Source organism: Panthera pardus, unplaced genomic scaffold, assembly GCF_024362965.1.
Source record: "Panthera pardus isolate Hobbes unplaced genomic scaffold, ASM2436296v1 HiC_scaffold_10, whole genome shotgun sequence".
NCBI classification, from domain to species: domain Eukaryota; kingdom Metazoa; phylum Chordata; class Mammalia; order Carnivora; family Felidae; genus Panthera; species Panthera pardus.
In genome coordinates, this window is record NW_026526655.1 from 33952796 (window position 1) to 33979304 (window position 26509).

The 26509-nt window shown below is 40.3% G+C and overlaps 1 protein-coding gene across 6 annotated transcripts in view; it reads left to right on the forward strand.

The window, feature by feature from the left end:
• LOC109259195 (transmembrane protein 237) overlaps positions 1-26509 on the forward strand; it is a 67289-nt gene that overhangs the window by 2655 nt on the left and 38125 nt on the right. For 4 of the 6 annotated variants that reach the window (XR_008423389.1, XM_053906270.1, XM_053906261.1 and 1 more), the window contains 13 exons: positions 2886-3067; positions 4176-4297; positions 7862-7939; positions 10035-10115; positions 11287-11418; positions 12120-12201; positions 13302-13387; positions 14837-14908; positions 15600-15796; positions 17993-18057; positions 20465-20482; positions 23028-23066; positions 25048-25068. Coding sequence is in view for 5 of the 6 variants with exons in the window: in XM_053906270.1 (XP_053762245.1) it covers positions 3034-3067; positions 4176-4297; positions 7862-7939; positions 10035-10115; positions 11287-11418; positions 12120-12201; positions 13302-13387; positions 14837-14908; positions 15600-15796; positions 17993-18057; positions 20465-20482; positions 23028-23066; positions 25048-25068 (1027 nt within the window). In the remaining variant the exon portion in view is untranslated. Of the gene's footprint in view, positions 1-2885; positions 3068-4175; positions 4298-7861; positions 7940-10034; positions 10116-11286; positions 11419-12119; positions 12202-13301; positions 13388-14836; positions 14909-15599; positions 15797-17992; positions 18058-20464; positions 20483-23027; positions 23067-25047; positions 25069-26509 lie in introns of those variants that run through there. The other 2 variants (XM_053906280.1, XM_053906288.1) reach the window with 2 other exon arrangements.

A 26509-nucleotide genomic window follows, 5' to 3' on the forward strand; every position in this document is an offset into this window, starting at 1 on the left:
TAACTCATTTGGGGCTGGGCAGAGTGGGTGGTGGTGGGCGTGGCGAAACATGTTGATCTCAGGTTTTCTTAGAATCTAGCAAACTAGAATACTTTAGTGTGACTGGGAAAGAATGTGCATGGGAAAGTTGTCTAAAATCTCATAACAGCTTTCCGTGTTGCTCTTCTCACTGTCTTGGAATTTAGAGACAACCTAATAATGATCTTTTTCTAGATGGCCTCCCTGGTTCAACCCCACAATGTCTAAACTCTGGACAGAAGTTCTCAACCACATCAGATGCAATATCCCAGTCTCTAACAACTAATTTGAAATCCTCCTTTAAAAGAATCCTGATTTACCCTTTATTCTCCTACTTTAATAATACCCACATGCCCTTGGTCCTTACAATTTTGGTGCACTCCACGCCAACATCATTTTAATTTTTTAGTTTATTTTTTTAGTGAGCTCCAGCTGGGGAGAGGAGCAGAGGGAGAGAGAAAGTTTTGTTTTTGTTTTTGTTTTTGTTTTTAATTTATTTGTTTTGAAAGAGAGAGAGAGTGAGAGCATATGCATGAGAGGAGGAGGGGCAGAGGGAGAGAGAATCCCCAGGAGGCTATGCACTGTCAGTGCAGAGCCCAACACGGGACTCCTACTCACCAGCCATGAGATCGCAACCTGAGCCAAAATCAAGAGTCTGACGCCTAACTGCTTAACGGACTGAGCCACCCAGGCACCCTCCCCAACCCCCTGCATCAGGCCAACTTCAAACTGCCAGCACCTGTACCCACTATCTGAAAGTATGCATGTAGCAGGCTGGAAGAAATAGAAGTAATGTTCTCTAGGAAAAGCTCTCAACCAATCACTGGCAGCATTGGTGTATAAATATCCCCACTGTCTTGTCCCATATTTTCCCAAGGATTTACTTGCTTGGTACACCTTTCACTGACTTTGTCTCCTTGCTTTGCCTTTTTTTTTTTTTTTTTTTAATGTCATCGTTCACATTTTATTTTTTTTAATTAATTAATTTTTTAAATTTACATCCGAGTTAGCATATAGTGCAATAATGATTTCAGGAGTAGATTCTAGTGATTCATCCCCCTATGTATAATACCCAGTGCTCATCCCAACAAGTGTCTTCCTTCATGCCCCGTACCCATTTAGCCCATCCCCCCACCCACAACCCCTCCAGCAACCCCCAGTTTGTTCTTTGTATTTAAGAGTCTCTTATGTTTTGTACCCCTTGTTTTTATGTTGTATTGCTTCCCTTCCCTTATGTTCATCTGTTTTGTATCTTAAATTCCTCATATGAGTGAAGTCATATATTTGTCTTTCTCTAATCTCCCTTAGCATAATACCCTCTAGTTCCATCCACATAGTTGGCAAATGGCAAAGTTTCATTCTTTCTGATTGCTGAGTAGTACTCCATTGTACCACAATGCCACATCTGTATATGCCACATCTTCTTTATCCATTCATCTGTCAATGGACATTTGGGCTCTTTCCATACTTTGGCTATTGTCGACAGCGCTCCCCTTGCCTTGTCTTAATATCCCACTCTACTACTGGTGTTTCCTGGGATCACTTTCCAAACAAATCATCCCACTAGAATCTTTGTCTGTGTCTGATTCTGGGGAAACCCAAAATAAGACACTTACACACAACCTCAAAAAAAGAAAATCCATCTATATCATGTCCTAAGAATAATAAAAAGGAGACATTAAATAAATGTAGTCAATAAGATATTGTATATTTCAATATACAAATCTGGAATATCACTACACCATATATATCACTATATATAATGAAATAACACGTTTGCACCTATAAAAAAATCCACCAGGATGCAGCAGCTTTGAATGCAGACACAGATAAAGGCAGATAGTGTGGTGTGACACTGTGATACCCGAAATGGTATGAGCAGCCTTAGCACTATTGACATGATTTTCTGAAATAGTGAGCAACTTGATAAAGTCCAAGCAAAGCAAATTCATTTCTCAATTACAGTAATACCATTTCAGAAAATTCAATGTATATTATGCAAAAATACTTTGTGTTTATAGGTAAAGAAAAGTTGGGTTCTAGGCTCTGATAGTTATACAGTTTGTTGTTGTTGTTGTTGTTGTTGTTGTTGTCATTGTTGTTGTTTTGAGCAACATCAAAGTCCAGTGAGGTGTTTGAAAATTATACCAGGTGATTTTTCATCATATAAGGCAACTTCTCTGAAGTTGTGAGCATGACCCCTTTGCCCTTATTTTCTTAATCCCCATTTTGCTGGCTGAAATGTAGAAGTGATGTTTGGAGCTCCAGCCACCATTTTGGAACAGGAAAATGAGAACCATACCACACCCCAGGGTGGCAGAGCAGTGAGCTAGAAGGAGACTGTTCTCTGAGCACTTCATGGAGCAAGGCTGCCCTACCAGTCCTGAATTTTCTCTGCCTCTACATTTTTACATAAGCAAGATATAAATTTCTACTCTGTTTCGCCACTATTGTGTTTCTGTTTCTTGAAAATAAACCTTCTGAAAGCAACGTAGAAAACAACCTTTAAGAGTATGCCTCAGGAGTAGCCATGACTTTTGCCATTATGATCAGTACCATGAAGAACTACAGGTGCAGTGAGAGAGAACAGGGCACCTGAGTGGAGTCAAGCCAGGGAAGCCTCTTCTGGCTCTGAAGGATGGTAAAATTAACTTGGCAAAGAGAAGGGAACAAAACAAATATTTGTTTGTTACTTGCTAAAAAAAGAGAAGAGTGGGAAGACTGTTTTATGAAATTGTAGTGTTCTCTCATAGGGGTTAATTTAGGGAGTAAGCTCCACAGGGCAAGTGTTTTCTTTGATACGGATCCCAGAGTATAGCACAGTGCTTGACTTGCTCAATATAAATGCTATTGAAAATATATTCCAGTGCATGAGAGCTGCATGGCCAGCATGACTGAGTGAGCTGTGTGCTGCGAGCTATTGGTCTGCTCCCAGTTCCGAATTCCTTCTGAAAGCTTGTGCAGGGAGGAGGGATACAGACAGACAAAGGCACAGATCCACCAGACAAGAAGAACATGAAGCCCTCTACGGCCACCAATCCAGAGAATGGTATGTGGTATCAGGACTCCTTTCTAGACTGGAAAAGCATTATAATATCATTCTAAATATGAGATCAAATTTAGGGGAAGGGATTCTGATAGATTTTGTGTGATTCTTTTTTATTTTATTTTTTAATGTTTATTTATTTTTGAGAGAGGGAGAGTGCGAGCAGGGGAGGGGCAGAGGAGAGGGAGAGAGAATCCCAAGCAGACTCCTTGTTGTCAGCATGGAGCCCAACTTGGGGCTCCATCTCATGAACTGTGAGATCATGACCGGAGCCAAAATCAAGAGTTGGAACCTGAACCGACTGAGCTACCCGGGTGCCCCAGATTTATTGTGATCCTTATAAGGACATTGTTGTACACTTTAGAGTGTCCTACTACATCTACTAGTGATGAGTGTAAGCAATTTTCAAGTCAGGATGGAAAGAAATTGGCATAGTGAGTTTAGAACCTCTTTTTTTCTCTAATCTCCCAGTGTTTTATTTAAACTTAGAACTTCACAACTTGTTCACATTCAAGATATCACTACAATAAATAGTTTCTATTTGTAAAAAAATCAAGCATTCACTAAAATCTGTTCAGTTTCTTTAATCAGTGGAATCCTGAGATTTGTATTAAAAACCTATGGACCAAGTTTTTCAATCACATTTTCAATAAGAACTCTCAAAAAGGGTGAAGACAAAGACTATGTATGAATTTGAGAAAGAAGATCCAGAGAACAACTAGATAATTTTGGAAAAAACCAAAGGCTGATAAAAGTAGGGAAGGGAAAGCAATTTTGCTCTCATAAAACCCTACATCTGTATATACTATGATCTATTATTTCATCTAATGTTCCCAACAACCCTATGGGAAAGTTAGCAACACCCAATGGGAAAGCTAGCATATTCTCATTTTGCCCCAAGGACTGGTTTTCAGATAGTTGTGTGACTTTCTGAAGCTCACACAGTGATAGAACAGGGCTTGAAACCTGAGTCTTTGGCCTTAAATCCAGCATCATCTCCTTCCTCCATAGTCACTAGGACATCCCGGCTGTCTGAGTTGTCTTTCATACTTACACCTGCCTTTCTTCACCCCACACTGACCACCCCATCTCCACCCTCGCCCTTTTCCAGGTCTCTCCCAGATCCTGAGGCTTGTGCTACAAGAGCTGAATCTGTTCTATAGCCGAGATGTGAATGGAGTGTGTCTCTTGTACGATCTTCTCCATTCGCCGTGGCTGCAGGCTCTGCTGAAGGTGAGCACCTCATTACCCGGAAGCCTTTGCTTACTGTGGGAGCTGGGAACTGCTTACCCAGCTGTGCCACTGGTCAGTTGTCAGGAAATTCCAACTTGGTAAATGTTCTTAGAAGGCCAATTCTTATGTGTGTTCTGAGAATTTCCAACATGGGGGTGGGCGTCCCCACACCAACAACAATTCTCGGGATACTACTGGATGTCCTACTATTCACCTCAATTCTGACACTATCTACCTGGAGATAGCATCGGATAGCATCGGATCATATCGGAGATAACATAGGTGAAGGGTTCAGTCTCACAAGACTGCTGTACCCTCCCCCCATTTCAGACATCAGTCACAAGCCAAGATGGGTACCTGTACTTCTGACCAACTGTCTATAAATCAGAGGTTTCATAACTTCCTCCTTGGGTTCCATTAATTTGCTACGTTTCCCTTGCTAGATTACCAGTTTATTATAAAAGGATATAACTCAGAAACAGCCAGATGGAAGAAATAAATAGACCAAGACTTGTGGGAAGGGATGAAGAGCTTCCATGCCCTCTTCACTCTTCCCTAGATTGCCACATGTTCACAAACCAAAAGTTCTACCAAACCCAGTCCTTTTGGGCTTTTCTGGAGGCTTCATTACATAGCCACGACTGATTAGATCATTAGTCACTGGGTGTAGATTCAACTTCCAGCTGCTCTCCCTTCCCCCAGATTTAGAGGTGGAGGAAGGGGGTGGGGGTGAGGTGGGACTGAAAATTCCAACTGTCTAATTACATGGTTAGTTCTCCTGGCAACCTGCCCTTAACCTTAGGTGCATTCCAGAAGTCACTTCATTAACATAAAAAAAGAGCACTTTCCTTGCTTAGGAAATTCCAAGGGTTTTAGAAGCTCTGAGCCAGAATCAGGGCCAGACTAAATAATGTAATTCTTATTATAAATCCCAATATCACAGCAATTCTCAGAGAAGAGCTACACAAACCTATTAGCTTACGAAGGAATTTAATTTAGGTGGGGAAGTATACAGCAGCTCCTCTTTTCTCTCCTAGTTCCTTTTCGTCCAGAGGACCATGGGATCACAAAGCCACCACCACAAATGGCCATCAGCACCTTTAGCATCTGTCTACAACCCTTTGTCCTTGAGGCTAAAACTCAGTACAAATAAAAATGCTTTAAAAAAATTATTCCTGTTTCTTAAAATCAGGAAATGAGATATATGCAGTTCTGTTTAGACATTTAAATTTTTTCTTTGTTTGTTTGTTTGTTTGTTTCTTTCTTTCTTTCTGTTTTTGAGAGAGAGGGAGAGAGAGCATGCATGCGCTGGAGGGCAAAAGAGCTTGTACACGCGCACTAGTGGGGGAGGGGCAGAGGGAGAGGGAGAGAGCATCTTAAGCAGGCTTCCTTGGGCTGAGCCTGACTAAGGGCTCCATCTCACAACTGTGAGACCCTGACCTGAGCTGAAATCAAGAGTTGGACACTCAACTGACTAAGCCACTCAGGCACCCCAATCTTAAATTTTTCTTACCTTGAAAATTTCTTCTTCTTTTAAATTTGGCTATAATTTCTTGCACTGTACAATAACATCTACTATCTAATTATAATTTTGTTCAAATGTTATTTTTAAGAAAGATTATCTTTTAAAGTTAATTTTTGGATGTGGGTGTGTCCTTCAGCTAAGTGTGAAATGTGGTCAATCTTCTGATGCTTGTTAATATATTATTTAAAATAAGAGAAAATGGTGGGGTGCTTGGGTGGCTCAGTCAGTTAAGCATCCCACTCTTGATTTTGGCTCAGGTCATGATCTCACAAACTGTGAGATCGAGCCCAGTGTAGGGCTCTGCACTAATAGTGGGGAGCCTGCTTGGGATTCTCTCTTTCCCTCTCTCACTGCCTCTCCTCAGCTCTTGCTCTCTCAAAATAAATAAATTAAAAATGAATACAATAAAATAAGAGAAAGTGGCAACATCTTTAGCATGAACAAAGAGGTACACTCACAGAACTTGTTTTAAAAGTCTTGATTTCTTCATCTATTCATCTATTGTTGGACACTCAGGTTGTTTCCATGTCATGACTATTGTGACTAGTGCCTCAGTGAGCTCGGGGGTGCAGAGACCTCTTTGAGATCGTGATTTCTTTTCCTTTGAATATATACCCAGAAGTGAAACATACAATGGGATGTTATTCAGCCATAAAAAAGAAAGAAATCCTCCCTTTCGTGACAATATGGATGGACCTGGAGGGCATTATGCTAAGTGAAATAAGTCAGACACAGAAAGACAAACATCATATGTTCTCACTTCTGTGTGAATCTAAAAAAGCAGAGCTCATAGATGGATGGTTGCCAGGGGCAGGGGCTGCAGAAAATGGGGAGATGTTGGTCAAAGGGTACAGACTTGGTTATGAGATGAGTAACTTCTAGGGGTGTAATGTACAGCATAGTGATTATAGCTCATAATACTGTATTATATACTTGAAAGTTGCTAAGAGAGTGGATCTTAAATGTTCTTAACACACCCACACACACCCACACACGCAATCATAATTATGTGAGGTAAAGCAGATGTTGACTAACCTTACCGTGGTAATCGTTCTGTAGCACATACATATATCAACTCAAAATACTGTGCACCTGAAACTCACACCATGTTACCCGTCAGTCAGTTTTCTCATGAAAACTTGGGAGGAAAAGCCCAACCTGATTCCTATCAGGCATGTTTTCCTCTTGGGATTAAGCTCAAGCAGGAGTTTTCCTGTCACTAAAGGGATTCCCTTGCTCACCTGTGCAGATGGTGTGTGCCCCATGTGCCCTGCCTCAGTTCATCAGCCTTGTGTCTTCCGGGTAAACCTGAGCACTTGGCACAGGGGCGGCATGAGGAAGCACTGTCATCCCTGATCTAGATGGTAGAAGGCTGGGCCTAACTGGCCTCTTGGGCCTCATCCCTCCACCAGTAAGAGAAACCAGATTCCTAAAATAAGAAAGGCCTCACTGCAGAGCTGAGCATGCCTGGGCATACTCAGCCAACTGTAGATCCTGCTGTGGAAAAAATTCCTGGGGTCAGCAGAGGCGAAGTTGAAATTTTTATAAATGAACGTTTACTGGAGAATTAAGAGAGGAAGAGGAAACGAATGGAAGATGAGAACAGAGCAATAAGCACATATAGTGTGCCCGGCCTCTTGTTCACACACTCTGCTGAACCCCAAGCCACATGGCCGGTGCCCTGGCACAGAGGTTCTTACAGGTCTCTGGCCCCAAATCCCTATTGGTCCCAACCCTGGAAAACCCACTTGTCAATATAACAAGAGTAAAAGTTTGAATTTCCTTTTACCAGTGATGGTGGCTGGGGAAGACCAATTTCTAGTGGCGGCCGGTAATTAAGCCTTTGAAGCATTGAAACCACCAAACTTGAGCCCATATCTGTTAGACAGTGAGAGACACCTTATTAAAGGCCAGTCACACAAGCCACTCAACTGCTTGCACCGTGGACCAGCCTGTCTCTCCCCTTGCAGACCTTTCAACCTGAAACATTAATAGTCACGTTATCAATATGTCATTCTCCCACCGTTGCCCTTCTGCAGGTTTATGATTGTCTCCAGGAATTTAAAGAAAAGAAACTTGTTCCTGCCACAACTCATGCACAGACGTTATCCTATGAGGTAAGGTGGTTTTTTAATCCACAGAAGAATAGGGCTTTAAACGTGAAGGCATTTTACTTGCACTGTTAATTTAAATGAATTAAGGACCTAATGGGAGAGTTTGACTGATTATTTTGTATTGCGTAAGTGTTTCTAACTGAGCTTTAATAGAAGGGAGAAAATTAGCCAGCACTTCAAATTTAAACAAACAAACAAATGGCATTTTAAGCATATGTCCATTTCTCTCTTTTTCTCCTAAATCTTAGGCTCAGTTTATCCCATGTAATCCTTGGGTAATGTTGTTATAGGAGTGTTTCCCAAATTTATATCTCTAGCGGGGTTCTTTGCCTGAACTCTTATACCCACTGACTTCTCCCCATTGTACTTAAATGCATGTTTAATGGACCCTTCAAACTTAACATGGCCCATGAGCTCCTGATGGTCCCCACACCCAAAGCTACTTCTCTCCTAACCTTTTCCATCTTAGTAATGACACCTTTGTTTTTGTAGTACTCAGGCCAAACTCCTTGGGGTTATCTGTGACTTTCTCTTTCTTTCATACCTCATACCCAATCTGACAACAGATTCTTCAGGGCCAGTTTCAAAATATATCCAGAATCTCATCACCTCCACTATGCCACATAATAGAAACCTTCATCATCTCGTATACAGATAACTGCAATATAGCCTCCCCCCTTGTCTCCTGCTCTTGCCCCCACCCCATCCCCATAGTCTATTCCAGCATAGTAGTTGAAGAATTCCTCTTGAAAGGGGTGTCAAATCATGTCACTTCTCTGCTTAAAACCTTCCAATGACTCCCTATCTCAGTGTACACATCACAGTTCTTAGATAGTCAAACATAATATAGTTCCCATTCCCTCTTTGACTTAACACTCACTGCTCTTCCCCTTGCTCACTATGGTCCTGCCAGATTAACCCCTGTGGTTGTTTGAACCAACATGCACCTGCCACAGGCCTTTTGCACTGCTATTCCATATGTCAATAATGCTCTTGGCCATATACTCACATGATTTACTTCCTCATCTCCTTCTGGTCTCCATAGAAATATTACCTTCGCACTAAGGCTTTCTCTGGTCACCCTACCTAAAATTGCAACCCCTCCCTGTCCACCTTCCTGTTTTATTTATCTTTTTAACTCTCATCACCATCAAAAAAAAATATGGGGATTTTTTTTTTTTTTTTGAGAATGGGGATTTTTGTCTGGCACTGTATTTGTATCACTGAAAACAGTACCTAGCACATAGTAGATGTTCAAAAGATATTTATCAAATGGATGAAAAAGTGTAATCTATTTTATTATTTATTGCCCAAACTGTATTAAAATAAATATTAAAAAAAAAGAAAGACTTTACCCTCCACTCCAGTAATCAATAATTCACATTGTTCTCAGTTATTCCCAGGAAAACACACATATGATATTTTATTGTTGTAATTGTAGTGAATGGAGGTAAAGCTTAGTAAACTATTTATTTTCATTTGACTGTATGTAATGAGGCTCAACTGCTGAGAATTTATAGAGCTCTGTAAAGTCTTTAAAGGTCTTATGTCCTATCAGAAAGCAGGTCTACACCTAAACCATGGAAAAGAGATCAGAATTTATTCTGTTTAACATTTTTTATTGCAGTAAACACTAAAATTGGTAATGAAATAATAAGTCCTAAAATACAAACTACTATTCCCATTTTCCATTTGATGGAACATCCACAGGATTGGGCTCAAATACCTGGAGAACTCAGGTACCTTAACCTGCCCATAAAGCATTCATGTTAACAAACAGTTTTAGCGCCACTAGAGGGAAATTGCCTTGGTACATATGATATGACAAAATCATGTTAGTTCTTCCTCCAAACCTGTAATATGCCAGGACTGGGGCACTGAAGTTTAGATCTACCCCAAATCTTGAATTCAACTTGCTGTAGTAAAGTTTAATGATGAAGGAAAGATTCTGGGCCCCGACTTTAAAGATGAAAATGAAGATTTCAATAACAGCTTGTCTTAGGTTAATGTGCTATATCTGTTATCCAGCCTGGGTGAGGTTAACTAGGTGATGAATATTTTAAAAAATTTTACAGTGTACACTTTTTTTACCAACCAGGTAGTGGGGATATTACGTGAAACTCCTAAATCCCCTGAGACCCAAGAACTGAGACAAATCCTCCAGGCTCCACATTTTAAGGCAAGTGCTTACTAAAATAGATAAGATATGCCCATCTGGTGCATAAGCAAAGTTGGGAAGAAGAAATAAATGTGGCAGAAAATTCACTTTCTGAATAGACATTCTATTACTGCACACGGGTGACCAACAGATTGTTCTTAAAGATGTGGGACTCAGATGTGACTGGCTCTGTGTTGTTAGCCATGGAGCTAAACCTGCCAGAGTTATGAGGAGACATCCGGAACTTTCCATGTGTCTTGTTGCCCCCCTACAAGGCCATTGTCCCTCTAAAGTTCTGGGGGACAATCAGGGTAGTATACTTCCTTGTAAATATTTTAAGTTTTAGATAAAATGTATGAAGATGTTTGGAAAATATAGTATAAGGATGATAAACTCAATGAGAGGTATATGAAGAACAATTGATTAAAAAACATTTGATTACAGAAAGGAAACCTATCTCATAGCACTTACAGAATTTGAGATCATTTTATCAACAGATGAGAATTTTAAGAGAAGGTCTGTGTTTGGAGCAATGGAACTTATGAGTCAAATTTTTAGTTTACAAGATAACCCTAGAGAATTTTCTCTGAGTTCCAGTGAAGTTCTGTCCTCCAATCTCAGACTGGGCTATCAAATGACTACTTCCCCACCCGATGAAATAAAAATTGAACAAAATGGGCCATTAGAAGGAACTCTTTGCTTATACCCTAAATCAGGAAGCTACTTTTTCTCATTCTGTTCCTCATAGGCTCTTGGGAGTCACTGACAAACTAAACCAGCAAGATGTTTTGATTACTATCCCCCATTCTGCTTTAATTAGAGAAAATATTACAAAAGTTATTCTGTAGTTCAAGCTTGTAGGAGCACCATGGATTACATGGATTTGCAGGAAATGAGAAGTGACAAAACACATTTTAGCAGAAATGCAAGAATATATTATGTATCACTTACCCTCTCCCTGCCTTGCTTCTTTTAAAACGGGGACAATAAATATAGCTGCCTCACAGAGTTATGGTGAAGACTGAGTAAAAAAGGCCAGCACATAAAAGCACATAAAAGGCCAGCGTGTACGTTTTGGTTGTTGTGGTAGTAGTGATGGTGGCGGTGTCTTGGACAGAGTATTGGCTCCCTGTCTTCTAAATGCGTATGTCCTATGTGTGACGTTTACTCACCTTGCCTTCTCTGTTCCTAGGCCTTGCTCAGTGCCCATGACACCGTGGCTCAGAAAGATTTTGAGCCCCTTCTCCCCCCATTGCCAGACAACATCCCTGACAGTGAGGAAGCAATGAGGATTGTTTGTTTGGTGAAAAACCAACAGCCCCTGGTAAGGAAATCACTTTATCTTTTCGTTAGAATTATACCATGGTTAATTGTGAACCAAGTGTTAATTATGAACTAAGGGTTGATTGTGAACTCTATTATCTCTAGTAGTTATTTAATATAATGTTAACTATTCTTGTCTCTAGTCACAGTATAGTTTCAGGCATTCAGAAAATGTGAGGGGATCCAAGAATGGCTGAAGCATGTCCTAGCAACTTTTGCCTGTGGCTTTAAACACATGATACATTATCATGTTTTCTCTAGGAAAGATTTTTGCTTAGTGTTTTTCTTTGTTGAAAAATCTGTGAGAAATAAGACTTATTTTATTATATTTATTGTTTGGCTCTCTGAGGTACATACATTTCACTAAATTCCAATGTACTTATCTAAGTTTTTTTCTCTTTATTGTTGGGAAGCTAAGTGAGGTATTAATTTGATTTTCTAAGAAGTCTCTTTGATTAGGTTGTAATGGTGAGAGCTTTCTTTATCTTTGTAAGGATCTAAATATTCTTTTGTATCTATGTGGTTGGATAGAGACTTTGATAGGCCAAGGTTGAATGAATGGCCTTGTCTTTTTGATGGCATGGTATGGCCCTGGTTGGTATAAATATCCTCTTCTGACCAGACCAGAGGCATATTGAGGGAAGCCACCAGAAAAATGGTCATGTTAGGTAAAAGAGGGATTCCACTGCACTCTTTCTCCAGGGAGCTACCATCAAGCGCCACGAGATGACAGGGGATATCCTGGTGGCCAGAGTCATCCACGGAGGGCTGGCCGAGAGAAGTGGTAAGCTGAGCAGCAGAGTATGGATGTGACCAGAGAAATAGGAAACCAATACTTGTTTAGTCTTCTTTCCAGGGAAACCCAGCTTTCCTAAACAAGGTCAGGGCCTCTGTGCATTGCATTGGTTACTAGGAAGGAGGGAATAAATATTCCAGAAAATCCTGTTTCCCTCCTTCACTGAGGCCCCATATTAATGTTCTCTCAGTTTACATTCTTGTGGTAATCTACCAAGCTAAGTATTATCAGGCCATTCTGCAGAAGAGGAAACTGAGGCTCAAAGAGATTAAGTAATGTATGCACGGTTTTCAGTTAGACTCAGGATGCAAGTCCGGGTCTGTCTGCTCTATAGTCCCAATTCTCTCCCTTCACCTGGTCCTTCCGCTTGCAACAAGGCTCTGTTCCACCTTGAAATGCCTGTTGCTTGCCTTTTCTACAAGTGAACTGAATTTTCTTCCTTCCACGGCTGCATTTCCGTGCCTGCTGCCCCATGTCCTCACTTCCCAGGGCCTTGGAGACGGGATGGGCTTCATACCCCAACATTCTTAGAGCAGTGGCCCCAGGATTTCCTAGTTGCTAAGTCCACTGGCCCTTCCTTTGGCCTCAGTTTTATTTTTACTTTCTAGAATATTTGGTGTCATTGACCATAACTGTCTTGAAGTGTTCATCACCCATGGTTTCTGTTCCACAACGTCATCCTGCTTCTCACCTCTCCCTCCGACAACTCCACTTCATACTTCTCAAGGCTTGATCTTAACCCCCATGTTTCTCCATGTTTCCTCTTTTGAAGAATGCCCCTCCCCTTTCCTTTTCATTTATCATTTACTCATGATATCTTCATTTTACAGCATCAGATTAGCAGAAATAGAAATATCACCATCACTTAATACCCAGTAAAGAGGTATAAAATGCGATTCTCTGTGCTTTGGTGGTGGTGTACTCCAGAATAACCAGCCTGTATTATTATTGTTATTATTTCAGAGTAAATGTTTAAATGTTAGAGCATGCTTGGCTTAATGAGTTTGCTAAAAATCTTTGGTACAGCTACCTCTATTTTTTGCCAGTTTCCTTGTATCTTCCTTTGTTTTGTGTTCCTGTTTGCCTAGGGCTGTTATATGCTGGAGACAAACTGGTGGAAGTGAATGGAGTTTCAGTTGAGGGACTGGACCCTGAGCAAGTGATCCATATTCTGGTAACAGTCTTCTGTTTGCCTTCTCCACGACTCAGTGCAATGCTGTGGCTGACCTGAGCCTGTCTGGCCCATGGTGTGTGTGCTGAAACATGAGGGGGGTTTGGTCCTTTCTCCAGACCCCCAGACCTTTTCTGTTTCTGCTGGGAGACTTCTCTTGCCAAGCTGCTCTTTTGGCCTCAGTAAGGCTCTGCCAATCCCCCCAGCCCAGGCTCCTTGTTGCCTGAGATGCTCCTTTGGAAACTGAAGCTGGGGTGGCCAGAGTGAGACTCTGGAGGAGTGTCTGAACCTGAGCAAATTACCTTTGCTCCCCTAACATTTTTATACAGCTGAAATCTATTCACCGTCTTCCTTGAGGTAGCTTTGGGGTAGAAAAGATGTCAGGGGAGGCTACCCTATGGGAGGGGGAATTCCTTGCCTGTCTTGCCCACCGTCATTGGTGGTTGAAACTGGGGATTTACGACCAGTTTATGGTTTAGGTTTCTTTTAGGTCCCATTTCCACTTTTCAAACCTTTGCCTGAATCACAGTCCAGCTGTCATAGCCATAGTGGTATGCCCCCCCACCTCCCCCATGCACACCCCAAGTGTGGGGGCTGACATGGATTACTATTTATCATAGTGGTTCTCAAACTGAGTTTTGGGGGGAACCCTAAATTTTCATAGATGTGCCTCAGGGACTACGTGAGAGGTGGGATTATAGGGAATATACTAAGCACCAGAACATTGTGCAAACCACATGCTATGAGATGCTGCACATGAGCTTTAAGGACTGTCAGTTGCAGACACACATGGCTCCACCTCAGCCATTTTGGTGCCAGCTTCAGAGCCAGGATGGTGGGGTTGTGAAATTTCTGAGCGACATTTGTTCCTCTCTGGATCTCTAATACCTGCCACAGTGCACGTGACAGGAGGATCTTGCCTTCTCCATCAGTCTAATAGGTTCTCCGTCTTCTCAAAATGTTTGAGGGCCCCCCTTCCCCCCATGAGCTTAGAGCTTGTCCATCCCCTCAGAAGACTTGGGAGCCCTCTTCCTCCCCATCAGACTGGGCTGCCTGGCACAGGAACAGGTGTTCGGGAAGTAATTACTGACTCAAGTTTGAGGAGGGAAAGTCAGATCAGGACCTCATCTCCTTCCCCAGTGTCTGTGGGAAGAAGACCTTGCTGAATAAGGCCACAAGATGGAGTGTTCCTGGGGGAGGCCAGGCCTCGGAGTGGGGTTTAGCAGGCCAGGAACTCTGGAGCCCCATAGCAGGGCAGAAGCTGAGCTAAATTTCTTCCTAATTTCCACTTCTGCATGGTGATATTTAGCTATTGAACCCTTGTAAAAGTCCCTGTGGGGGATGTCACCCTTAAAACTGGGCACACTGTGTTATAACTCCATCTGCTAAAATGTCATAACCCAGTGAACTCTGTGATTTGTCATTCTCCCCCTCCCCTTTGACATTTTCTAGGCTATGTCTCGTGGTACAATTATGTTCAAGGTGGTTCCAGTTTCTGCCCCTCCTGTTAATAGCCAGAAGATGGTAAGAATACACTGAGCCTTCATAATCACATATAGGAAATCCTCAAATAACAATAATAGTGACTTAATATTTTGTATCATACTACCCTCCTCTATAATGTTTTGAACATTTGTTCAGTACTGTGTTGCACATTTTGTTTTGAGAGACAGATAGAGAAGGAGAGCACAAGTGAATGAGGGCAGAGATGGATAGAGGGAGAGAGAGAATACCATGAAGGGGGTGGAGAGAGAAACAGGGCTCACCTGAAATGGGGCTCGTGTTCACCCGAAGCAGGGCTTGAGCTCACCCCATGCGGAGATCAAACTCATGAAGCGTGAGATCATGACCTGAGCTGAAGTCAGATGATTAATCTACTGAGCGACCCAGGCGCTCTGGACATTTTTCAATATTGATGACATGAGAGGCAAATGAGTAAATGAATACAATAAAAGGAGATGGAGTACAAGAAGTTAAAAAGTAATATCAAGAATGGAAAACACTTGAGCAAAAACTTCTCAGTACTAAGAGATTCTGTTGGCAAAGTCACTTTTTTGGTGGATCTTAGACTCAGTTCAAGAGGCAGGTTCCCCTTTTGGAGAGTATGGGGAGGAAAGATAGTAACAGTAGGTAGAGGAGTAGAGAAATGGTTTTAAGTCTTGACAGCCCATGGGCAAGGGTTCTTTTGATGGGACCATTTTGTACCTACTGTCAGGTATATGTTCGTGCCATGACCGAGTACTGGCCCCAGGAGGATCCTACTATCCCCTGCATGGATGCAGGGTTGCCTTTCCAGAAAGGGGACATCCTGCAGATTGTGGACCAGAACGATGCCCTCTGGTGGCAGGCCCGGAAAATCTCAGACCTTGGTACCTGTGCTGGTCTAATTCCTTCTAACCACCTTTTGAAGAGGTAAGGAAATTCTTACTTCTGGACTCAGGACTGAACTATCAGGACATAAAATGTTTCTCAGGCTTCTGTTATTGTATTTAAGATTAGGTAAAGAGTGACAAGCAGATAGATAAACATATACACTGGTCTGTAAATCCAAAAGTCAACTTATCCATATGCCCTAAGCATTTTAAATACTCAGGAGATCAGAAAAATCATATCATATAGAAAAGAGAGAAAAGCACTTGTGAAACTCAAAAAGATAGTTCTAACTCCCTCTATTAATCATTCAGGCCTGAATTGAAATGTCAGTTATTGAATCTGAACCCACGGCTGTCATCTGTGTGTCCTTGAGATCTGAGGGAATGAGTAAAGATAGAAAATAGAAAAGGGTCCAAGGCCCAGCCAATGTTAAGAAATTGAGAGGAAGAAAAGGAACTAGCAAAAGAGATTGAGGAGTGACCAATGAGGCGGGATGAAAATCAGGACAGTATAGTGTCTGACCAACCACGTCAGCTGCTATAGAGAGGACTGAGAACTAACCATTGGATTTAGCAATATGGCAGTCATAAAAGCAATTTGAAGAAATTATGGCATGAGACATTTTAGTACAAAGCAGAGCAGAGCAATGGGAAAGTAGCTGGAGAGGAAAGGGGAGTGGTGTGAAAGAACTTTTTTAGATGAGGTACATAATGCTCGTAGGAACAGTCCAGTGAGAGGGAAAACTTTTATGACAGAGAAAAAGAAAGGAACTGCTGTTGTCAATGTCCTTGAGCAGACAGACGGAGACATGATCTAGTACAGTTGGACAACACAGGGGTTAGAGGTGCTGACCCTCCATGCAGTCAAAATTCTGCATATAACTTCTGACTCCCCCAAACCTAACTACTAATAGCCTACTGTTGGCCAATAATATAAACAGTGGATTAACACATATTTTATGTTATGTGTATTATATACTGTATTCTTATAATGAAGTAAGCTAGAGAAAAGAAAATATTAATAAGAAAATCGTAAGGAAAGGAAAAACACATTTGCAGTACTGTACTTGTTTATTGGAAAAAATCCATGTACAAGGGGGCCTGCTTAAAGGTCAACCATATACAAGTAGAGGCGTTGGCCTTATACAGGATCATAAACAGTAATAGTAACAGCAGAGAATCCAGAATGTGTGGACATAGTTGAGGGTGAGGATATGGTGAGAGCTTGTGGAAGTTCTCTGATTGTCTCAGTGAAATAAGAAGGAATGTTGTAAGCTGAGAGTGAGGGTGGGTAAAGAAATGCTGGGAAAGAGAGAGGAAGAATGATGAAAACATGCACCTCTCCTCACGTCCATGGTCAGGGAAATCAGCCAGCAGGAAAGAAATCAGCAAAAGCTACTCAACACAGCTATTCCCCTTCCCCCAGAGCTTGTTTACCAGCACACAGCTGTCAATGGAGAGGAAACAAGCCGCCTCTTAAAAGATGCAGGGGAGCAGTTCCCTCAGGAGACCTGGGATTTGGTTAGAGCACGAGGGCGAAGGGCTCACCTACTCACAGTAGGGGCTGAAGTCTGGGAGGCTTTGTTGAAGACTGACTTCGACTTCCATGGGGTGTGTGAAAGGGCTTCAGGGAAGGCGGGTGGTAGACAGAGCCTTACAGGGATTAACATGCAGAGGATAAGGGATGACCCAAGCTTTGGGGGACTGACATAAACAGGGATAAAGGCTTTATAAGGTTAGTCCTTATGGTCTCAGGGCAGAAAGCAGTGAGGAAGCTCAGGTAGGGGTCTTGCAAGGAGCCCACAGAAATGACAGGCTTATTGGATTAGCGCGCAAATAAAGGATGCAGAAGGAATTGAAATCCACGTGGCTCTAAGGGATTGAGCATCAACAACCTGGGAGGGGAACTGGAACATGCTGTGAAGATTCAGAGACCAGGTGAAGCAGGCTTACCCACTGGAGAGGCAGGGGCCTATGGGTCAGTCGCTGAAGCTCTGGGGCCTGTGGCCAGATTTTTCAGTCGAAGAGTTGCTCTGAAAGGAGCCTGTAAGACAGGAAAAACGTGATAAGAAAACCTGTATATTTGGAGAATATTTGACAATGTGTTTGGAGAAGAAATCTCCCTTTTCACTTGGGTAGAAGCAGCAGAATTCTAGGGAGCACTGGATCTATTTCACCTGAGTTAACCTGAGTTGGTTTTTTTTTTTTCCCTCATGGTGTATTTCTTTGTGCATAGGAAGCAGCGGGAGTTCTGGTGGTCTCAGCCATACCAGCCTCACACCCACCTCAAATCCACCATATGTGAGTGTGCTGATACCTCAAACCCAGCGTGTGCATCGTGGGGAAGCCTGCTCCTTCTCTCCCAGGGCTGGCTTCCTGCCCAAGAGAGGATCTCTGACTGTCCCCACTGCCCAAATAAGCTCCTAGCAGCCATCTGAAATCCTACTCTGCACCTTCATGCCTTTGGATTTATAAGAGTTTTCAGTTTATAACAATGCAAATGTTCCTGTGTCGGTGATACCTTCTGTGATGGCCCCCCAACTCTGAGTGCCTCAAGGTCTTTACAGCTAGCTTATACATTATACATATGCTGGTGAACAAGGTTGCACACACAAACCTTCATGTGGGCTCTATGCAGGGGGGTTAAATTTCACACTATTCAGAAGCTCTGATGAACAGTCGTGTGTGCATTTGATGAATAAACATGGGACTGAATTATTACTTAATCAATGCAGTTTCCTCGCTAGATGGTAATATTCAAACGGCAGTGGGGGAATGGTTAGTAAAGGTATCCATGGTGGCAAAGCTTGTGAACTACTTGCCACCTGAAAAGAGGGGCTGCAGCTTGGCAGAGCTCAGCTGGAACTGTCTGAGCAAGGCCCTTTCAGAAATGGCCCTCACCAGCCCCCCCCTCCCCCCGAAAGGAAGTAAGGTTGGGGGTGCCAGGAGGGAGGGAGAGGGACCTGAACGGGAGGCTGCAAGGGGACTAAAGCAGACAACAGTGTCAGTGTCACCAATTGGCCCATGGCAAGTCCTTACTTTATTACTCGTCTAAGCCCAAAATTAGTTTTTCTTCTCTTTTTCTCTTGAAAATTTATGATGACAATCATAGAGACATTTTTGAAAGAAGAAAACTCTCTTATAATTCCTTCAGAGTGGCAATGTTTATTTATTTATTTTTGAGAGAGAGAGAGGGAGACAGAATCCCAAGCAGGCTGTGCACTGTCAGCACAGAACTGATGTGGGGCTTGAACTAAAGAACCCGGAGATCATGATATGAGTGGAAATCAAGAGTCGGATGCTTAACCAACTGAGCCACCCAGGTGCACCTATCTTTTTTATTTAACTTAACATTTTATCAGAAACATTTTTCATGATGTGATCTTTATAGTGATATTTTAGTTATTTCTTTGTGTTTTGAAAAAGTTTTTTTTTGTTTTTTACCAAACCAGATTGAGGTACTTCTTTAATTCAGTTTCCTATTTCATTTCTCAAAGGCACATTGAAATGCTAATAAAGCTTCTTTTTTAAAAAACATTTTAATGTTTATTTATTTGAGAGAGAGAGAGAGAGAGAGAGAGAGAGAGAGACAGAGCATGAGTGGGGAGGCGCAGAGACAGGGAGACAGAATCCGAAGCAGGCTCCAGGCTCTGGGCTGTCAGCACAGAGCCCGATTCAGGGCTCAAATTTACAAGCCATGAGGTCATGACCTGAGCCAAAGTCGGGTGTTTGACTGGGCCACCCAGGGGCCCCGCTAATGAAGCTTCTAATCAGCATCTGGTAACTAGTAGGACCCCTAGTTGATGTTTAATTGGCTCCTGTAGCCTAAGTGTGATTTACGTTAGACTTTTGGAAAAGCCCATCCTGAAATATGGTTTGTAGCCCCTATTCTTATACTCACAAATCTCTAAGTCCAGGAACCTCAAGGGTGGAGCCACTGACTTAATTGGTCACTTTACATAGGGTTGTTTCTCATGGGGCATGTTCAGTTTCTAAATTATTAGATCATTCCTTTTTAACTGTTTTAGATGATGCTGTAATAAGTATTATTTTGTATCTTTCTGATTAATGTTACCATAGAGGGGAAAAATCTCAGGAACAGGTTATTAGGAGGTATGGGCACTTTTATTTAACAAGACTTACTGAAAAATTTGCAGATGGCCATCATAAATATATTACTAAAGATGCTCATACAATTAAGTTGTCGCTGTTCTGTCTTTTTTCTTTCTTTCCTTCCTCTCTCCCCCTTCTTTCCCCCTTCCTTCCTTCCCCCCCCTTCCTTTCTTCCTGCCCTCCTTCCTTCACTCCTTCCTCCCTTCTTTCCTTCCTCTCTTCCTCCCTCTCTCCCTTTTATTCCAGTCAAGATTTGAGTTCCTAAAATATTCTGAACTAAGTGCATTAATTCAGAAATGAATAGAACACAACCCTTATAGAACTTTAAGGAGGGAAGGGAGTGGGATTTGCCAGAAGCAAAATCCCCATTTCCAACAAGATTCATAAATGTATTAGTTTCTATAGGATACATATTTATCATTTCATTACTAAATCTCTACCAAATTTCTATAGATTAAGCCTAGAACATTAATTAAATGATTTTGGCACTTTGCTTTTCTTATTGTAAGTTAATCTGAAAAACTATAGCATTAACTATTGTGCTCTCTCTCACTCTCTCTTTTTTTCCCCACTTCCATTATTTGTCTGTATCCAGCAATTTCTATGGAAGAAGGTAAGAAATAGTATTTGAAAAAAGAAACCCTCATCTCCAAAGTCTTGTAGAACTTTTGTATAGTTTTGTTAATTCACTTCAATTCAGTTTAGCTATTTATTAAGCTCTTCCTATATACCTAGTAGTGTTCCAATCACTAAGATCTTAATTTGTCAAAAGATGTCAGTCAAAAGAAAGCACACATGATGTAATTGTCCTAACACTGAGAGATGGATAGGAGAAAATAGAGATAACATTTATATGCAGCACATGGTAAAAATTCAATAAAAGTTGTGAAACTGGCTTGCTGTTTTGTGTCAGCTGTTTTACACACACTGTCTTAAAAATAACCCTGTAAGGAATTCGTGATTGTTCCCATTTTATGGATGAAAAGATTGAAGTCCAAAGAAGGTAAGAATATTGCCAGATGTTGCAGGCAGTGTAGTCTGGATTGAAGCTTCTGTTTCAGAGGCAAATGGAACCTCCAGTTATTACTTCTCTCTCTGAGCCCAGACACCCAGATGACTCATTATGATGCCACACACACACTTACAAAAGCAAGAAGGCAAGATGCTATCTGCTTGTGGAGGGGAAGAGAGGCTAGAAGAGCACTCCCCTAGGCACCCCCACAGCTCAATCCTGAAACTGAAAATGGGCAGGTCTTTGGAGAGGCGGGGTCTCTGAGGTCTTGGTGAGTAACAAGCCCACTGTCTTAATCTGCTCAGGTGGCCATAACAAGATACCACAGACTGGGTGGCTTACACAACAGACACTTTTTTTCTCACAGTTCTGACAGCCAGAAGTCTAAGATCAAGGTTCAGCCGGTCTGGTTTCTGATGAGATTTTCTGGCCTGCAGATGACTGCCTGTCCTTTTGGATTGGGGCCCCAATCAATCTTATGACCTCATTCAACCTTAAAGGCCCTGTCTCCAAATACAGTCACACTGGGGGATAGGACTTCAACATATAAATTCGAGAGGGATACAGATCAGCCCATAACACCTACCCTTTGCCTATAGTGTGGAATTGTTGATTCTGAGAGAATAAAATCAGTGTCTGTCTTGGATCCCAGGCTTGCAAGTTAGAAAAATCAGGGCTACTTGTGCTGTTACTGGAAATTCACTCGTGTAAATTCCTCTGTAAAACAGGAATAATAATAGTAGTTTTCTTTGATAAAAAAACAAAAAAACAAAACATAAAACCTCTAGTTATGTCTTAGGAACTAATAAATTCACTGTTGTTATAAAATACTAATCTGAAATGTAATCTCTGAATAATTATAAGGAATTGAATGGCAGCTATGTTACTTGTTTATCTGTGCCCCTACCTCTATAAAACAGTATTATTTTGTAAATATTTTTATATTGCATATGTTACTTAAAAACCGTAGTTAATGATATGGTCTGTAAGAAGGTGGTGATAGGTTTATTATGTGACTTGATAATATTATAGCTTATTATACAGATAATTACTTGTACTTTTGGAACATGATAAGACTTATTTATTAAACCACTATTTATTTCTCACCTAGGAAGTGCTGGGCACTATGGTAGGCACAAGATGTATAGTGCTTTCTGAAAAAGAATTATTTTTTCAAAACGTACATTTACATTAACTATTTTCATATTAAAAGGAAAATTCAGTTCAACTTAAATAATTTGTCATGTACCTATTCTGTGCAAGACACTGTACTAAGCTCTGTAAAATATGTAAAAATTAGCAGACAGTTTATGCTTTTAAGGTACTATCTAGGAGGGCAAATAAGACAAATACTCAAATGGTTGTATTATATTACATCTATATATTAGAATAGATGTGTAGTAGCAGGGAGTTCAAGGTAGTAGGAAGAAAATGCTATGCAGTTCATGGCAGAGATAATCATTTTAGTTAATGTTTGAGATGGACCTTGAAGCATTACAGGCAAAGGGAACAGCATAAGCAAAGGTACAGAGGACTGACTGATGGTGGCTACTGTAATGGGAATATAAGATATGTGAAGGAAAGAAATGGACAATAGCCTTCAAAGTTGGGTTTGGGTCATGTTGTAGAGGGTTTTGAATATTAGGTGGGGTCGGCTTTAAAAGTTATGGTCTCTTATTCTCTTATATATACCCTAGTTAAAGGTAAAAATAGTTAATTTTTTAACATTATTTTTATATATTATAATATATATTATTTATTTATTATTTTAACATTTATTGAGTGCTTACCATACACCTGAGCTTTTCATACACTATCTCAGTTTATCCTCACTTACATGGGAGGTATTGCTACCATCTCCATTTATAGATAGAAAACTGAGGCTTGAGGTAAACTAATTTGTCCATTCATAAAGCCAATGCTTTTAAAATGTTAACCATTTTATGTTATGTTGCCTTCTATACGATAGATTTTCATTGAATATGGTGGAGTCCTTTTTATCTCTCCAAGTGAGCAAGCATAAGGAATATGCTTGTTGTAAGAGTAACATTATTGTAAGGTGGTCTGAGTTTACTGACATAAGCCTGTACGTTGGGAAACTCATACATTTTAAGTTCTATTTTTCCCTTACTGTCCTCTTTTATAGAAGATGACATGAAGATTGATGAGAAGTGTGTGGAAGCAGGTAACATTTCCTTTTGATAGAATTACCACCAGAAGGCATATGAAGCACTTCAGCAGTAGATTCTCTGACGCAGAGTTGGCCAAATGGAGCCACAGGTTTCCTCTGGAAGAAATGTGTAAAATGAATTCCCCTGCGCCTGCCTTTTTCTGTGGTTCTGGCACTTGGAAGGGAGGCACAGCTGTGGGAATGTCTCCAGGCTCCAAAACCAACCTTCTACTAAGTGTTCTAGAAACCAGTGTCTTAGAAATGATCACAGGAACATTCAGTAATACTCAGGTGTTACATTCAGTAACATTCAGGTGGAATGTCTGGAAACCACCATGCTTTTGTGAAATACTATAAAATACTGAAATGCCAATTTTTAAAAGGCAACATATAGCTTTTGTTATTGTTTGGTACCATCTTCTGGTGGATTCTAGTATAGATAAATAGTAGTGGGTTCCAAATTTTTGAGAAATATATGAAAACTTTTTACATTTCTATACTTAATTTTTTTTTTTGTAAATTGGGAAAAGGTTTTCCAAATTTAGTGGCATAATGAAGATTGGCTCAAGAATCACCAGAGTATTGTTGGGACAGTAGTTGGAGAGTCCTTAGTCAGATAAGTGAATTTGTCTTGGCTTTCTGGGCTAATCTAGTTTTTAGAAATTAAAGAACAATATGAAATCTTTAAATTGTGGATATTTTAAAGATTCACATATACTTCCCAGAACAACTACAGAATAATGCTGACACCATATTTATTTTGCCAGGTACACATTCGGGTTTTTAAAAACTTGCAGTAATATTCATTTCTTTCTATAATTTTAATTTACAATTTTTATTAGGTAATACATTCACATATTTTATAATTCAAAAACTTCCAAAGTATAGAGTTCCTCCCTTTCCCTTCTCCTCTACTCAGTTTTATTTCTTGAGGCAATAAATGCTCTCAGTTTCTTCCTGATCCCTCCAGACATATTCTGTGCATGTAAAAGCAATGATGTATATTTTTTCTCCTCTCCCTATCATCATCCTTACCATTCTTTTAAAAATACCTTTAAAAAGAACACAACAACAAAAAAGACTTTTTGATGGTACACTATACACACTCTTCTGTCTCTGGCTTTTCTCCTTAGCATTGTATATGATTCCATCTTAGTACATAGAGAGCCTCTTCCTTTGTTTTTAACAGCTTATTGGTTAAATAAATTATTGTGCATTTATATAATCACTTATCAGTAGATGTTTGAGTTATGTCCAGTCTGTTCTATTACAAACAATGCTACAACAAATAGCTTTGTAAATATATTGTTCCACATGGTATGAGTAAACCTTAGATGCAGTATTGCCTGATCCAAGGACGCAAGCATTGGTAATGTTGCTATATATTTCAAATTGCTCTCCCTCTACATTCTAGTTTCATGATCCTTAATATCTCTTTAAAATGCTAAAAAGAACTGTTTTAACTGAAAGTTGGTTTACATAAAATCTTTCCTTATCGCCTACACAAGCCTATGCAATCAAACCAATATACTCACTCTCCTTGCCACGTTCCTGTTGCTTATGGTTCCTCCCCACCCCCTACCCTGCCCCAACCTTCAGTCAGGGTGCATCTCTCCTCCATCTGAAAGCCCTCTAATAGCAAAGCTGTGCACTGACAATCCATTGGAGTTTCCTGTGACATTCTACCTTTCCCTTCCCTCTGAGCCTCTTTTACATTTTATTTAGTCTCTTTTATTTTATTTTATTGATTATAGCCTCATACAGCATACCTGCTTATTGTCATAGCCCAGCTACTTAATACCACATATCTCATTTAAAAGTTCAATATGCCATAGAGACACCACTGACTTGGCCTTGATTCAGGAAAGATTTTTAGAAGTTAGTGTGTATGCAGAAGCATAGGGTCAGGGAATTCATCTGTTAAAGTACAGGCTCAGTATTGATAGTAATAAAATGACACTTTTGGTTTTTTTTGTGTCCCCATGGGAAACCATAGATGAAGAAACATTTGAATCTGGTAAGTAAAAAATGAATATTTGGTATTGATTTTTAAGAGTGTATTCCAGATATTGGTATAATTTAAACACACATCTAGGGATATGATACAATAATTGTTTAAATACCTCAACAGTATAATTGTGAGATATTACAAGATACAAGGTGAGATACAAGCTTCACCTTAGCCAGTGCTTCTTTTGGGGCATTTTGGAGTTCTTTGGGATCATTTTTTGGTTGTCACATTGATTTGGGGCACTGGCCTTTAACTGGTAGGACTCAGGAATGCCAGATGTCCTGCAGTGTGTGAGACCATCCTGCGTAATATTTTTAATGTCCTATTGGACAAAACACATTACAAATATAAATGAGCAGTTCCTTAACACACAATAGTGATATACATTTTCATAAGACATAACATGAAAAGCTCAGTTGTTTAGAAGACAGTCACTATGGAGAGAGACATTTGAACAGGATTAAAGAAATTGCCTCGCAACTATTGAATAATTTACTCCACACATTCTGTCCGCTCCATACTGATAGTAAATAAACTAGAAAGTGAAGTATCTATGCTGATTGATTATTTTCTTTTACTTTAAAATGTTATTTGTTATTATTGATGACATATGGTATCACCAAGTGTGTGATACCAACATCAGAGTAATGTTGACATCATTAGTAATGAAATAGGTCTCACAGAGTATTTTGAAAACTGGCAGCCTTTTGGAGCATGTTAACATTACTCAACTGCTCCCAAGTATATTTCCTCCTTTTCTCCAGTTCATCAGATTATAATTGCTTTGGTATATTATCCCTACTTCAATTAAGGCAATTTCCCTTTTATATACAAGTAAACCTGGTCTGTCATTACTTATCAGAGCACTTTTTATTTCAGAATTTACTGTTACTTTGCCCTTCTATTTTTCTATACTTCATATAAGGAATATTTTCACTTCCTTTAATCCATGCTTCTTCATTATAAGTGGGTATAAGCATCTAATAGTTTCTTATTCATAGTTTCTTATGTCTTCTAGAGAAGTCATGCCTGAGGATTAATATTTTGAAATACACATTTTTAAAATATAAATGAATTCTTTTTAATTTTTTTCTTTATATTACAGTTAGAGTATTGCATTGGTTTTTAAAATTAAGTGTGCAATAGATTATATTAATTTGATTTCATAAGAATCGAGAGATTGCCACAAATATTGGTTATAAAAAAGATGGCACTAAGACATATAGAGTTGAGAACTATGCACCTAAATTATTTACTTACCATTTATGTTGTTTCTAAATTTTCTAGTTTTGGGGTGCCTGAGTGGTTCAGTCAGTTAAACATCCAACTTCGGCTCAGGTTGTGAACTCACAATTCATGAGTTTGAGCCCCCATATGGGGCTCTCTGCTGTCAGTACAGAGCTCACTTTATATCCCAGGTGCCCTTCTAAGTAAATAACTCTTGATA